The sequence below is a fragment of the Rissa tridactyla genome, chromosome 10, assembly GCF_028500815.1.
Source record: "Rissa tridactyla isolate bRisTri1 chromosome 10, bRisTri1.patW.cur.20221130, whole genome shotgun sequence".
NCBI lineage: Eukaryota > Metazoa > Chordata > Aves > Charadriiformes > Laridae > Rissa > Rissa tridactyla.
This window is the reverse complement of record NC_071475.1, coordinates 23246888-23260694: the sequence shown is the minus strand read 5'-3', so window position 1 is coordinate 23260694 and position 13807 is coordinate 23246888. Positions and strand designations below refer to the sequence as shown.

General features: G+C 45.8%; 1 protein-coding gene across 6 annotated transcripts in view; it reads right to left on the bottom strand.

Moving 5' to 3' along the window:
• Positions 1-13807, bottom strand: part of FBLN2 (fibulin 2) — a 121276-nt gene that overhangs the window by 75271 nt on the left and 32198 nt on the right. For all 6 annotated transcript variants that reach the window (XM_054216447.1, XM_054216445.1, XM_054216446.1 and 3 more), the window contains exon 2: positions 7924-9391. In XM_054216447.1, coding sequence (XP_054072422.1) covers positions 7924-9304 — 1381 coding nt within the window. In that variant the 5' untranslated portion in view covers positions 9305-9391. The remainder of the gene's footprint in view (positions 1-7923; positions 9392-13807) is intronic.

Genomic DNA, 13807 nt, shown 5'->3' with positions numbered 1-13807 from the left:
CAGCCTGATTCCCTTTTTCTTCAGACATTCTCTGCCCCTCCCCTTGGTGCCAACACTTAAACACAATGGATTTCCTTATAAAAACCTCCTCCAGCCAACTGCATGAGTAATAGTCCTTGTGCTGCAGCAAAAAGAACCCAGTGTTTAAAATGCACTATCAGCAGCTGGGAAATCTGACTACACCACATCATCGCACCAGATGCTGGGAGAAAGACCTTGCTCTTCAGAGTGTATTTCACGAAGGCAAAACCAGCAAGATCTGAAGGAACACAGATGTTTGTCCCACCTCGTACTGCACGCTGTACCTGCTTGCCACGGCTGCCAGTGATTCATAGCCTTATCTGTAAGATCACACTGAAGCGAGGGGCTTGGTTTTATGGGCAACTCAGGAAGACAGAGCGCCACGTTCTCAAACATCTCTAATTATTAGATTGGCAGGTACTGAGATTTAAAAAGAAAAGACCTTCAGACCTGAGCATTTCTGCAAGTTGTTTAGACTCTTAAAAATCCACATGCATCTGACTCTGACAGGTTTTGCAGACAGTTTTTAGTAAAGCATGGCACTGAAGCTTGGCATTCTGCATATCATGCTTGTGCTTGCACCGCTTCACACATCTTCAAAAAAAGATCCTCTAAACTATTTAACTAAAGATCATGAGATCCTGGTTCAGTATACGGCTACCACTTAAAATACTCTTATAATAAAAGAGCTAAGGACCAAAATATCACCATAAAAGCCAGACAAATAAGTACTGCTAGCCAGAAGCCCATGACCTTTGGTTAACATCTCCATTTTAGCAAGGAGATGCACACGACGAATGAAAGAAGGTCTGCAGCAAGGAGGGCTTGGGCTCACCAGGGAGATTCTTGCAAAGAAAGAATAATGCTCCAAATTCAGAGCCCGCAGCTTTGAGAGGCACATTGAAGCCCAGCCAGCTGGAAAACCAGGAGCAGTGGTCTGACCCGTAGCAGTTCCCAAAACACAAACAGGCAAGCAGCACTCATGCAGCAACGCGTCCAGAGACATCATCTAGACACAAACACCAAAACATCAACACTGACCCCAAAAGTATGCTCCTGGGTAGGGCAAGGCTGGATACGCAAAACCCAGCTGCTGCCTGCATGCCCGGGCCGGCAGGTTAGATGAGCCCTCCTGAGCCGTGCCCACATTCCTCGAGGGGGACTATTCAAAGCACTTCATACGGGCCTAATGTTGCATCCACTGGAAGAATGGGCTTTGGAAACAGAAAGCCAGGCCGCATCTGGCAGTCCAGTGCCTGGAGATTTGAGACCTTTGGCTACTGTTTATTTCAGAGTCTGCAAACAATTAGTCTGAATGTACTCCTCCATGTTCTTGAGGCAGGCTTTGGTTTCCCTTGCACCCTTTGCTCACAAATTCATGCCACAAGCAGTGTTCAGCGCACGCACACTCAAAATTCCTGGTCTTGTTAAAATAGAAAGTGCCAAGAGGGTCCATGCCAGCACAAGTGGTTCCCTTCACCTTGCTGTCCAACCTCAGCCCTTACTTGTCCTTTTAGATATTGGAAGGAAGACAAAAGGACAGGGACACACAACTGCGGTGACTACTGCACCTTGGGCAGGTTTCCTTCCCAATCTTGCGTGCAGGGGACAGACCCAACCATGCTTCATCCTGCAATGCTCTGCTCAAGCACAAACTCGAAATGACAGGTCCACTGTCAGCAGGGCCGGCTGGCGGTGGCCCAGCAGCCCAAACGAGAGGTCCCTGCACAAGCTGCACCCAGCTTCACCACCAGCTGGGCCAGCAGAGCTGGGCACCGGGGTCACAGCGCTGAGCTGAGCAAGGGATGGGGTCTAGGAAGAGCCTGTGCATCGGAAGCCGCAAGAGGATCCGGCCCTCACGTACCGTACAAAAAAAGGGTATTTTTTAATTAGGAAAGAAACTTGCATTTTTTTCTTTTTCCTCCTGAACTGCATCCAGCGACATAGTGAAGTACGAATGCCATTTTTGGCAAAACAGCTACATCTATTCTGTGTTTCCCCCTTAAAATTCTTCTTCGGTTTTTAGTATTTTAGTCCTCCTCTTTCTTCAAGTATCCCATTCATGCTACCTTCCTCTGTAATCTTACTCCGAACTATAACTACCAAACAACTGAACGCTGTTACCTGGGGCTGGAATTCATGCTGATTCACACTTACTGGCCCAGAGGCTTTTTCTCCGCACACTTCACTCTCCTGACGTTTATTTTTATTCCCGAGTTATCCTAGTTTGAGGGCTCAAAGCGGATTTCTTCCTCTTGCAGAGAGAACAGGCACGAAGTAGACAGCACAGGATTAAGCCTGAGGTAATTCAAGTAAATGTGAAAGAACACTTCACCTGATACCAAAAACGACAAAAACTGCAAATAGAGTTTGCATTTCTGAAGCACGGTCCGCAGAATTCTCTCACCTCCAGTGCATTTTAGGGTGGCAGGAGGAGGGATGAAGGGTCAGCGTGCACAGGGAAAGCCTTGGAAACCCTCAGTGCAGCTCTGCTTTATGGATCTCGTTTCCTGTTTGTTCTCAGTTAGGAAATTCAAGGCTGTCTTTCTTCATGAGCCTCAATATCAGCAAACATGCGGTAGATGGGATGTCTGAGATCTTAACTACATCCTTAGAAGTTACACGAGAGCCTCCCAGTGCCTTCTGACTATCAGGATTCATATGCAATAAATGCCATTCTCACATCCACTGATCTTGGCTGGCAAATATTTACTTCAGTTGGAGAGCAATTATCCTTATCTCTAAAAATGACTGTGATAAACTCATCCACAACTGGGGAAAAATACCTCTATTCTGAAACACAATGGTTCCAGTTAGACATAAATTGCTATTCAGCCTGCCAAAAACCGGAACGCAAATCATAAACCATTCACAACGAAGCTGTTTGCTACCTGAGTTACATTTATCCAAGAAGCAGAACTCTACTGCCAGAGCACAGGGAAAAGGAAAAAAGTGGGAAAATCATCACAAAACTTGACAGGAAGATCTTTAAAGATGTTTTATTCAACCCTCCCCTGTTCAGGGTGTTTTTAGGTTGAGGAAATAGCAAATAAAGAAATTAAAACTCTCTCTGTTTGTTGCTCTTGCAGTAAGTGACAGGATAAGATCAATGTTTGGAAAGGGACTGTATAAAGAGAATAGTCTCCATCAATCTCATCCCTTCCCTTGGTGAATGTACTTAATTTACACTTTTGCAGCTGAGTAATTACCTCTACTTTACACTTACAGTTCCTTTAGGAATGGAGTAATTAGCATTTGCCACAGAAACTTCAATAGGTCTGTATTTTGCTGAAGAAAGTTGCTCTTTAGTCCATATTCAGGACCTACGAAAAGTGCACTCGTACACACGGAGCAGAAGACAAACGTTTCCACAGCAGGGATGGCCAGGGCTGGCCCAGAGCAGAGCGGGCCAGAGACCCCTGAGCGGCAGCAGCCGCCCCCATCAGAGACAGAAGAACATCCCCTGGGCTCACGCAGCCCTGCCGAGCTGGGGCCACGCTTCCCACCTTGCAAACGGAGAAACCAGCTCCCCACAGTCACCATCTTACCAGTGGGTTTGCACCAGGGCCCATGTCTGTGACTGCAGCAGCACCCACGTCCTCCCTGGGGGCCGTGCTGCCCCGGAGAGCCACCAGCGTGGGCCTGGCCTCACATGGCACCCGGATAATCAGCAAAATGGCTGCTTCAGAAAAGCTCAGAGCAGCCAAAAAAGGAGAGGGGGGAAAAAATTGCCAAAACAAATGGCAATTCACTGGAGGCCACAAGCAAAGATGCTAAACAGATCATCTTAGGGGGCTGCTGCGAAATACAGTACAGTATTCCATCTCGTTGTATGTGCTTGTGTCTAACAGCAGCTTTTTAGGTGCTGAGTTCTTTCCGTCCCCGGGCCGGGCACAGCTCAGCACATACCCCAGGGCAGCCTCCTCTCCCGAGGCTCAGCCCACGCCACGGCGAGAAGGGAAGCAGCATGTCCCAGCCTCACAGGGTCGTCCTGAGACACAGATGAAAAACAAAGCGCAACAGGAGAAAGAGAACTGAAACACAAAACTAACCCTTCCTGAGCGCCAAAGTACTCCACGTTGTTCCCACCATTAGATTACATATGAGGCATAAGAGATTTGGGAGATGAAAACTCAGCTACATATAAAACCAAAGTGAGATACATAAAATATAAGTAATGAAGCCAAGTTTTTAACCAAAGGCATCAGGGATCCAACCACAGCTGAGTCCTGGTGCCAGGATGTAGCTAATAGGAAGAACAAATGCAATAGCCATCTAACTTGGGCTGAATTTTTAGTGGCAGCAAATGTTTCTGTGAAGCCTCCTATACTTTTCTAAACTCTGGAGAAAGACTAAAAAAAAAAATAAATATCTAGAATGTCCCTACAGTCACAAAAACGTATCTCTCAGTGACTCAGGAACCTAGATAATTTTGTATTTCCAGAAAAAAAAAAGCAATTAAGATGAAATGTAAATAACCGCATTGATGATTTCAAGGAAGGAAAAACCCAAAATAAAGAAAATCCATCCACATACACAGACTGATGAGAAAAGCAGCAAAATTCAATTAAGTGCAAAACCCCCAAACAATCCCCTAACCCAGCCCCCCTCTCCGAGACAGCCACTGCTGGAAAGGCACAGCCACTTCCAGCCCCCCGGGCTGCATCCACCTTCTCCGCGCATTGTGACCCTCTGCAATCACACAGCGTGCCCAGCGGCCAAAACACCCTCCCCAAACTGTAAGCAACCACCTCAGCACCCCACAGCACCCTGCTGAGAGCTGGGCGGACAAAACCTGTGCTTCTAGGAGCCCACGGGCAGGGCAGGGTGCAGGCAGTGGTGTGGGAGCACCTACTTGTTTTGGGACAGGAGCGACTTGGTGCCTGCTCGAGGGCTGGCTCACATGGCACCCCAAAGAGCTGGACGGGACCTGAACGCTGTTTCGGGGCTGCCCATGTACAGCCTCAGGCTCAGAAAAGCCCGACTGCATCCAGAAGTGCGGCGTCACCCTGCTGCGAGAGTGGCAGCCTCATCAGGCAACAACGAAATGGCCTCGCAGGTTTCAAAAATTAAGGGATTGATGCAGTTTATATCATGCTGCTGATTCTTGAGGCGAGAAAAGAAGTTATATGGCAATTCTGGTAGATTTTGCCATTTTGTTAGAAATACACGTACAAAATTTATGTTTTCATTCTATAGCTGAAGGCAAAATTAATTTTTCTTTCAAGTCTGACTAATACCTTCGCTCACCCTCTATCACTGCCTCAGGAGTCACCAAAGAGACAGAAGATGTATGTGTTTTATTACTTGAGACATATGGATCTACTCACATGAGTCACAACCACATCAATTAAAACAACAACAACACAACACAAGTGAAAACCCAGCAGTCCCTAGGCATGAGTGCTGGTGCTAGCCATGTCAAGGGAGATGTCTCATTTTTGGATAAGGTTCTGTAATTCCTTTACGGCCTGTACAGATCTGCTTCCACCAACTATCCCTAATGGGAATGATGGAGCGGACTGGGGCTGCCTGGCCAGGCCACGCTTGCCAGCGGCTGCAGGGTGATTCACATTCACGTGGTACAATGACACTGGCACTCGCTCACAGGACGTGCAGCAACTCCATGGGCCAGAGAACCTCAGAGCTGCATTGTCTACAGCCAGAGAGTCCCGTGCTCCCCAGAGCTACTTACTTCCATTTCTACTTCTATACTATTTAAAGGAAATTATTTATATGTATACAATTCAGCTAAGGCAAAAATGGCACCCAGTGATTTCCAAGCCTGCTTCTGTGGGCTAGACAAATCATGCCTGACATAACATCCATCCATGACATTTTCCTCCTATCCAACAGGCATCCTGACCTAATCCAGACCCCAACCAGACCTGTCTCAGCCACGCAGCTCCCAGGAATCACAGACTGGAAATCACCCAAGGAGACTCTAAAACATAGTAGTTACCTCTGCTGCTAAACGCTTTCACCCCAATGGGCTTTCTTAAAACCTCTCATTGAAAATTTCAGGATGGTTCAGACATCTTTCCTTTTTGAGAAAAAAAAAATATATATAAAAAGGCAATTTAATTTTAAACAGATTGTTTTTAAGTTCCATCAGAAAACAGGTTATTGCATATTAGTCCTAACTCAGACCCATGTATTGCACAGCCTCAATGCACGGCTCAGGTCAGATTTTGTGGCAGGCTGCCAACAAATATAAGGGAAGAGCTTTGTGCTTAAGCTGCACAGCAACACTAAGCAGCGTAAAATCAGACTACAGATGAACGCAGTGCACTATGTAGGCAGATGCTTTTTGCCACTTGCATTTGCACAGAGCAGATGAAGATATTATGGACAGATCCTCTTATTCAGGTTACACAAACTGGAAGGCTGGAATCAGTTCATTGCTTCCCTAGGATAATCAGCCAGCCACCCCTGTTTGATTCATCTTTCAGGTAAGGAAAGGAGCTGGAAGTAAAATACAACAAGCATCTGTGAAGAGAAGGTGCACAGAGGTAAGGCTTGGAGCACGTTAACCATCTGCATTACTTTTGAAAGCCTACACTTCCTAATGGCATGGCCCTGGATGGTACGTGTGCTCAGCTGACATCTTCTCATTTCAAAGCATTGCGTTCAAACACTGCTACCTGGCTTACTCCTACAATGCAGTGAGATTCTTCAGGTAAGACTGGTTGCTAGAGCATTGTTTTGGTGAAATCGAGAAGTCAAGGTCTGACTCAGATTGTAGCTCCTATCGCTAATTGTGAGGTCAACATTCACAATAAAAACATAAGTGGAAGACAAAGGCTACTATCTCCATTCATGGATCTCCTACCTCTTTTGGTTGGGAAACGGTCATGAGGTGCTGTTTGTGTTGGGACTAGAGTATCAGCTCCAAATCTGCTCTCCTCCTCTCTCCCTTGAACTTCTTGAGTTGATAGCCTAGGCAGCTCAAGATGTTTAAGGGTTACCCAGATAACCCAGGAAGAAATATCACCGTCTAGGGAGTAATCAGTATTTCTCTACTCAGGCTGCAAGTATTATACGCCTGACTCTCACAAGAACATTTTGTGCCACATCTTGAAAAAGGAGATATTACTCTTGATTTGATGAAAAATGAATTGGAAATATGAGCTGTGCGTGTGCTAATTTATAGCGATGAAGTTTGCATTCATTACAGTAATGAGCATTGCATAAAGCGTATAATCAACGTTCATTGCAGATGTCAAGAGGAATCCAGAGGCAGAGAGGAATTACGTACACTTGCCACAGTTGATCATAAACATCATAAACTTCCAGCCCCCAAAAAACACAAAGCAAGAGGCAGTCCTTTTTCTCCCGACTAGTCCTCAGGGCTATTTCAGTGTATCTATCACATTCTTGTACTAACGAGCTTAGACAGCCTTTCAGCCATAGGATAAATATTACAACAAGTGCTGTAAATATTTTTGTAGTAGAAGCACAACTGTTTCACTTCCTCCCCAGCAAAAGACAAAAGCTACAAATGTGATTACATTCAGTTGGTAACTGGAGGATCCGAGCAGATAACTAATTAAATCCTTTTGTGTAGAGCAAGATGTTTCTCTAACATCACATTAGAAATTAGAAGCAAGTAATGGAAGGAAAAGGTCGGAGTTTAAAAAACCCTCATCTGAAAGAAAGTTAAAAAAAACAGAAAACACCATCCACAGTTTGCAAAATCAAAGCAAGGCAGGCAATAGTGAAATGGTATCTATTATGTCAAAAGAAACACAAACCATCTCATGAAAGAGATGAAGAAGGTAAGTGGAGGTTTGCTTGACTTCATGCCCATGTGGAGCAGTAAGAAGGAAAGAAGAGTGGATACGCACCAACGTTACTATGAGTAAATGTTCTCCAGACATCTACACTGGAAGTAGTCCTTACCTTCTGGTAACCTGGGGTTAGCGTGAATAGAGTTGGGGTCCCCATCTTCTTCGGGATGGTAGCGATAAAGCGTCTGTGACTGCTTTTGGGATGACTGACTACGGTCTTCCTTTAGAGCAACAGGAGGAGAGGTAGTTGCGCTGAACTTTACCTTGGGGAAAGCATTTCCCTCCTGCGTTTCATGGGAAGATTTTGACCAACTCGGCTCCGTTAAATTCACCTCTTTAAAGCCTACATACATGCTGTTCCCTGGGTCTTCTTTTCTGGCATGCTTTTTTATTTTAGAGTGGGGGACTCTTTCTTGCTCATGCCTCTCTTTGTCCCCTTGCATCCCCTTTGGTCTTCTCTCCAATTCCTCCAGATGCTTGGGTGTCTCAGTGGTGGCCGTTGTGTGCTCCGGAGGAGCACTGGTGGTTAGCGGTGCTTCCTTATGCGTCACTTGCTGGAGGGATGCTGCAGTGGTGCGAGGCACCCTCTTTCGCTCACTTCTTTCTGTGGCACTGCGCATTTCAGAGGGGACCATAGCCACTGGTGTGGTGAGTGGCGCAGCCGTTTCCTCGGTGTATGGATCGGCTGGAGCCAAAGCTGAAGGAGCAATGCTGGCTGGTAGGTAGTCATAATCCTCGCTCTGCTCTTGGCTGATGCTCTCTTGCTCTAGGTCTGATGAATAACTCCTGTATTTTTTTGGAGACTCCACCTGGGTGTTGTCTCCTTCTGGTGCCTCCTGGTCGTAGCTGTACGGATCATCGTAGTGCCTCTCTGGTTCGCTGTCTTCAGCATCTATTGGACTTGCAGTGTTTAAGGCGAAAGTGTTACAGTCTGGAAGCTGGTAGCACATCAGCTCACCACCAGCGTTTGGGCAATGGCAAACCTTGCAGGGGGGCATGTGGAAAGTGTGCCCCGCCACGTACTTCTGGCCCTCGTGGAGGCAACCTATTCTCCCACACTGAGGACAGCCATCAGCTGGCACCACCGCATCAATGCAGTTTGGGGGCAGCTCCGGGCACAGCATGAACTGGCAGCTGATCTTGCCTCCTCCCTTAGGGCACGAGCACTCAGTGCTTCCAAAGTCCACAAAGTAAGACTGCCCTTCGGGTACTTTGCCATTGATAAAGCCCACGTTGACGCAGTCATAGTACTGGTAGCCTTCGCACGTGCAGCCGTGCTGCAGACATGTGGCACAGCACTCGCCAGGCTCCAGCACGTCTTCGATGCAGTTGTCCAGGGGCTGGCACTCCGCACCCGTGCAGTCCCTCTGCGCACACGAAATGCCGGTCCACAGCAGCACAAGGAGGATGGCATTCAAACAGCTCAGCTGCCAGCTCTGGTATCTATCCATAGTCTTCCCAAACAAATATAGCTTCACTCCAAACTTGCACATTTAATGTTGGGGGTTTTTTTTCCTAGAAGGCTGTAGATTCAGCTCTGAATCTTCAGTGTTTTCCCGAGTTACCTTTTCTCATAGATCCTAGAGTTATGAAAGAAAACTCTGTTAAAGACTATACTCGGCACATATCCTGTTAAACATTAGAGGTCTTTAAAAGTTGGGACAAAATCCAACATCTGGAAACCTAAGTATGAAATGAATCATAATGTCTTCCAAGCATTGTAGGCACTAAGTTTGGAGCTGCATGCTTCCCCCCCCACCCCATCCCCCATTCTGAAAAAGAAAGACAGACAGAAAGAAGAAGAAAAAAAGGTTGTGACTGCTCTCTCTTCAATCTGTGCACAAAATGTACACATATTTAAATTTAAAAAAGGCCTTTATACTTCAATGGCTTTTTGTTAATCTTTCTAGCTAAAAAGAGAGAGATTTTTTGGCAGATAAGAAGTAAATACACCGTTCTTCCTCTGCAGATGTAAGTTTAAGATAATTATTCTTTATGTTTTAATTACAAAGACTCAAACCTTAAAGATCTTTCTTAGACAAAACTTAGCCTTGAGACGTGAGAATTTGCCTGTACACATGTTAACTCAAAGTAAGAGGAGTTTTTTTCTGCCTCCTTCCCTCACGTAGCAATCTTTTGCACTTCGGTCTTCGGCATTAACAGCCCTTTTTTTGCCCCAGCAGTGCTAAAATAGAACTTCTTTGTATACTGCGGTTACTGTGTGGTTAAACATCATATTAGCTATCCTGTAATACATATTAGAGGCCGGATCCTCAGCTCACAGAAGTTGGCACAGCTCCACAGCAGGCCTGTAGCACACAGAGGGATCCACTCTGACTTCACTGGAGTTACAGCTGTATATCCAGAGGAGGTTTACACCAACTGAAGACACACCACTTAGAGTTTATAGTGAATTACTACGCTATGAACAGAATATATAGGTATATATACAAGAGAATTTGCATAATAACACTTTGTTAAAATGCACTGAGGAAAATAAAAGTTGCTTGCTTTTTAATTACGAAACCCCTTGACCACAGAACAGTTTAAAAGTAAATCAGCTGTTGTCCTTTAGATCAAAAGCATGCTCAAAGAGCTACACGATCAACATGGAAAAGTAGTTAAAACAGAAAAATGTTTGCCTATAGAATTTTATACAATTAGCGATCTGATGATTTTTCCAGAACCTCTCCCATCATCAAAAAAATAAAGACCCTAACACATTTATCTAGGGGGTAAAACGTAGTCACATCACCAAGAACAATAAACCACACACGCAACAGGAATCCTGCCAGAGAATTCATTCAGAAAGATTACTTCTCCCATTCAAACTGGGCTTCCAACGAGTCTGCTTCGGCACTGCTGGCAAGCGGCCAGGCCGTGGGAAAAGCGTGCCTGTTCTGATAAGATACGGACAAACTGTGCTAAGAATTTCCACAGTTCTGCCCTGGAATTTGAATTACTTCGGTACGTTGTACAGAGATATAATTCTTACAAACGTAGGTTTTCTACTACTAATTTGAGTACATCAGTTGAGTGTGCTAAAGGATACAGACTGAAGGAAAAATAAAATTGTCAGAGAGTATAATAATGGCTTGGAAGAATCTCGCTTTTTCAGAACTGCTCTCCAAACTAGGATATTTTGTATGAAGGAGAATTTTCAATATGTGATGCTGAAATTAGTTCTTCAGACTCCAGCCTGGGAATTAATAATTTATCCTACTTTCAGCAGCTTTTCCAGGTAATCCAAATTCGTAATTATTACACAGCATTAGCTGGGAAATAATGAAAGGAAGGACAATTAAAAATAAGCTGCTTCTGTAAGGGTCCCACAGCAGGATTTTGTCACCGTCCCCTCCCAGTGGTACCTCCTGGCTTTAATGCTTCAGCGCATGTAAGTCCCTTGGTCAAACTCTGCGCTTGCCAGAGCACTGCTGGTGGCCGCTGAGCGCTGCCCTTGCCTGCGTCTCCCTCTTCCACTTCCGTGCCTCCCAGGCTCAGAAAGCCCCGGGACACCGATACAGGCTGTTTGGGTGTCACAGCCCCAGGTCTGGCCAGCCTCCGTGTGCCCAGCATTGCCTTGGTAATCAGCACCTGTGGGCCATGTAAAGGGGACCCACTTCATATCCAAACAGCAGCTGCCCACAGTCAAGTCCTGCTGCCCTGGTGCAGCACAACCCATCGGGTAAACGTGACAATGGGAGGAGGACACCCCGTGAACAGTGTTTGCCTGCCCTGCTTGTGCATTCAGGTTTCCCAAAACAAGAACTCGCTTCTCGGGCATAAACTTGAACTCCCAGCAAGAAACCCCCAAATTACCTCGTATCGCGAAGCAAGAAGCAGAAAGGCAGTCACACTTCATAACTAGCACGTCTAGAAGTTCATGCACAGCTGAGAGTTTATCGTGGGACAGCCCTGTTGTCGTGAAAGGAGCTGCTCGACTGCCTTGCCCTGTACGGTTACCTCCTCCCCTCCTCGTCTGCACCCCCTTTCTGTCCAAGGGTTTGTTTGCTCATCCAGGTCACCTCCAGTTTTTCCTCTGTTCCTCTCCTTGCCCCTTTGCCTCTGGCCCACGGAGAGCTCGTGGCCCCTGTCCCACGAGCCCTGTCCCTGCCCCCCGCCTCTCACACTTTCTGCTCAATGCCTTACTCAGTCCCTCTGTAGCCTTTCTCTTTTGATCATTTCCACATCCCGCAACATTTGGCTTCTCAAGCTAGCAACCTCAAACTGATAAGGCTGAAATGCTTATAAACCCTTTTTCTGTCAGCGACACCGCAATCTTCCCTATCCTCAGGCTCACTTTCCTTCATCAGAGGCACCTTGTTTCTGGTGTAATGATTCCAACAAAAGTATCTCTTTTTATTCCTTTAAACCACTGCATTTTCCCCGTGCTTTTCTCCATCTGTTCCCCACACCCAGCGCTCCCCCCGCCCCCCCCCCACCAACCCATAAACTTGCATATCAAAGAAACAGTCTCTACTTCAGGCACACAGAAAAAACAGCTTTGAGTGAAGCGCACAGACATGACTATTGAGCCCCACTGAGAGAACGCATCCCTCCAAACAGAGTGTGTGTGCTCTTGCCAGCCCACGCAGCTGATGTGCAACTGCCTCTGGATCTGTGCCCTTCCCCAGGGCTGAAACGATGCTCTGGAGACAGCTGCTAATTACTTGGTAATGGCATCAAAAGCGGGAGCTGTGAAATAAAGGTGTCTATACCAAGAGGGTAAAAAATGCACTCTCTCTGGAGGATAGGGGAATTTAATATCAGTAGATATTATTGCAATAATTTGTTTCCATTAACTATTTTAATGCTTTCTTTAATGTCCTTTTACACAACTGGGACAATACGCAACGGCTTCAGCTAAGTAAGAATTGTGTCTTTTTACTCTCAACTCTGTCCTTTCCCCACTCTTACCAATGTCATTGACTTTTGCTGCTCAGTTGGGTGAGATGTCACAGCAAATTAAGCCCTTCGCACCTAAAATAAAGGTCTTTCAAAGTCTCCGTTGAAAGCTCTACAGAGCTCTACAGCACGGCAACCCCAGTGTCAGCCCAGTCCTCGTGCATTGCTTCATGACCCAGAAGGCTTCAATCTGTGTCCTTTGTGGAGTTTCCAAACCTGCTGCGCTGCATCTCCCGCTCTCCTCTGGTTCAGGTCCTGACCCTGTTGGCTTTAGTGGGTCGTACTGGGCCACTATTAAAGTAGCTGTTGCGAGTCATGTGCACACAGTGCGTCCTGAGAAAGCACGAGCGCCCATGCAAGGGAGGGTCAATGCTCTGGATTAGGACTAAGTCCCTCAAAGTCAACAGAAGTAAACCTGAGAGGTAAATCAGCAGTAAATAGAGGATGGTCAGACTACAAAAGAGTTCATTATTCCTCAATTCCTTCTTTAAAAACAATTCCTAGGAAAGGCAAAGCAAAGACACTTTGTGGAAAACCAGCTTAAAAAAAGTAAAAGTCCAAATGAACATGAACTACAGGCACACGTCTTCAAGGAAAAGGAAAGGAGAATGGTTCACATTGCAGATGAAACCAGTATCTGTGTGACGGGACATCCAAGGCTAACAGCAGCAACCATCAAAATTATAACTAGCGCTGGCTGAAAAACATCGTATTCCTGTCTCCTGGCAGGGGAAGCGGGTAGAACAAAACAAGATTTCAAAATGCTTACTTCAATTCAGTTTGGGGCCAAAAAGTTATAAATTCTGACATTTTTGCAAAACAATATACTCTGAGTAATTTACTTCAATCAAAGCCATAACATAAAGTCGAAAGGAAGAATGTTGACTTGATTAAAACAGTTCAGCTGTATTACTTGAAAATGTTGATGAAACCAGTGTGTTCCCACAGAAGAGCTACACATTTAAAATGTGCAACTTCTTTAAATTAAGAGGCGTATTTTATTGGGAGATTCTTTTTCCAGATGTTTTCATTTCAGCGCTGAACCAGAAAGCTTATTCTAGGTAAGCAGAGGTGACAGGAGGCACTTTCCT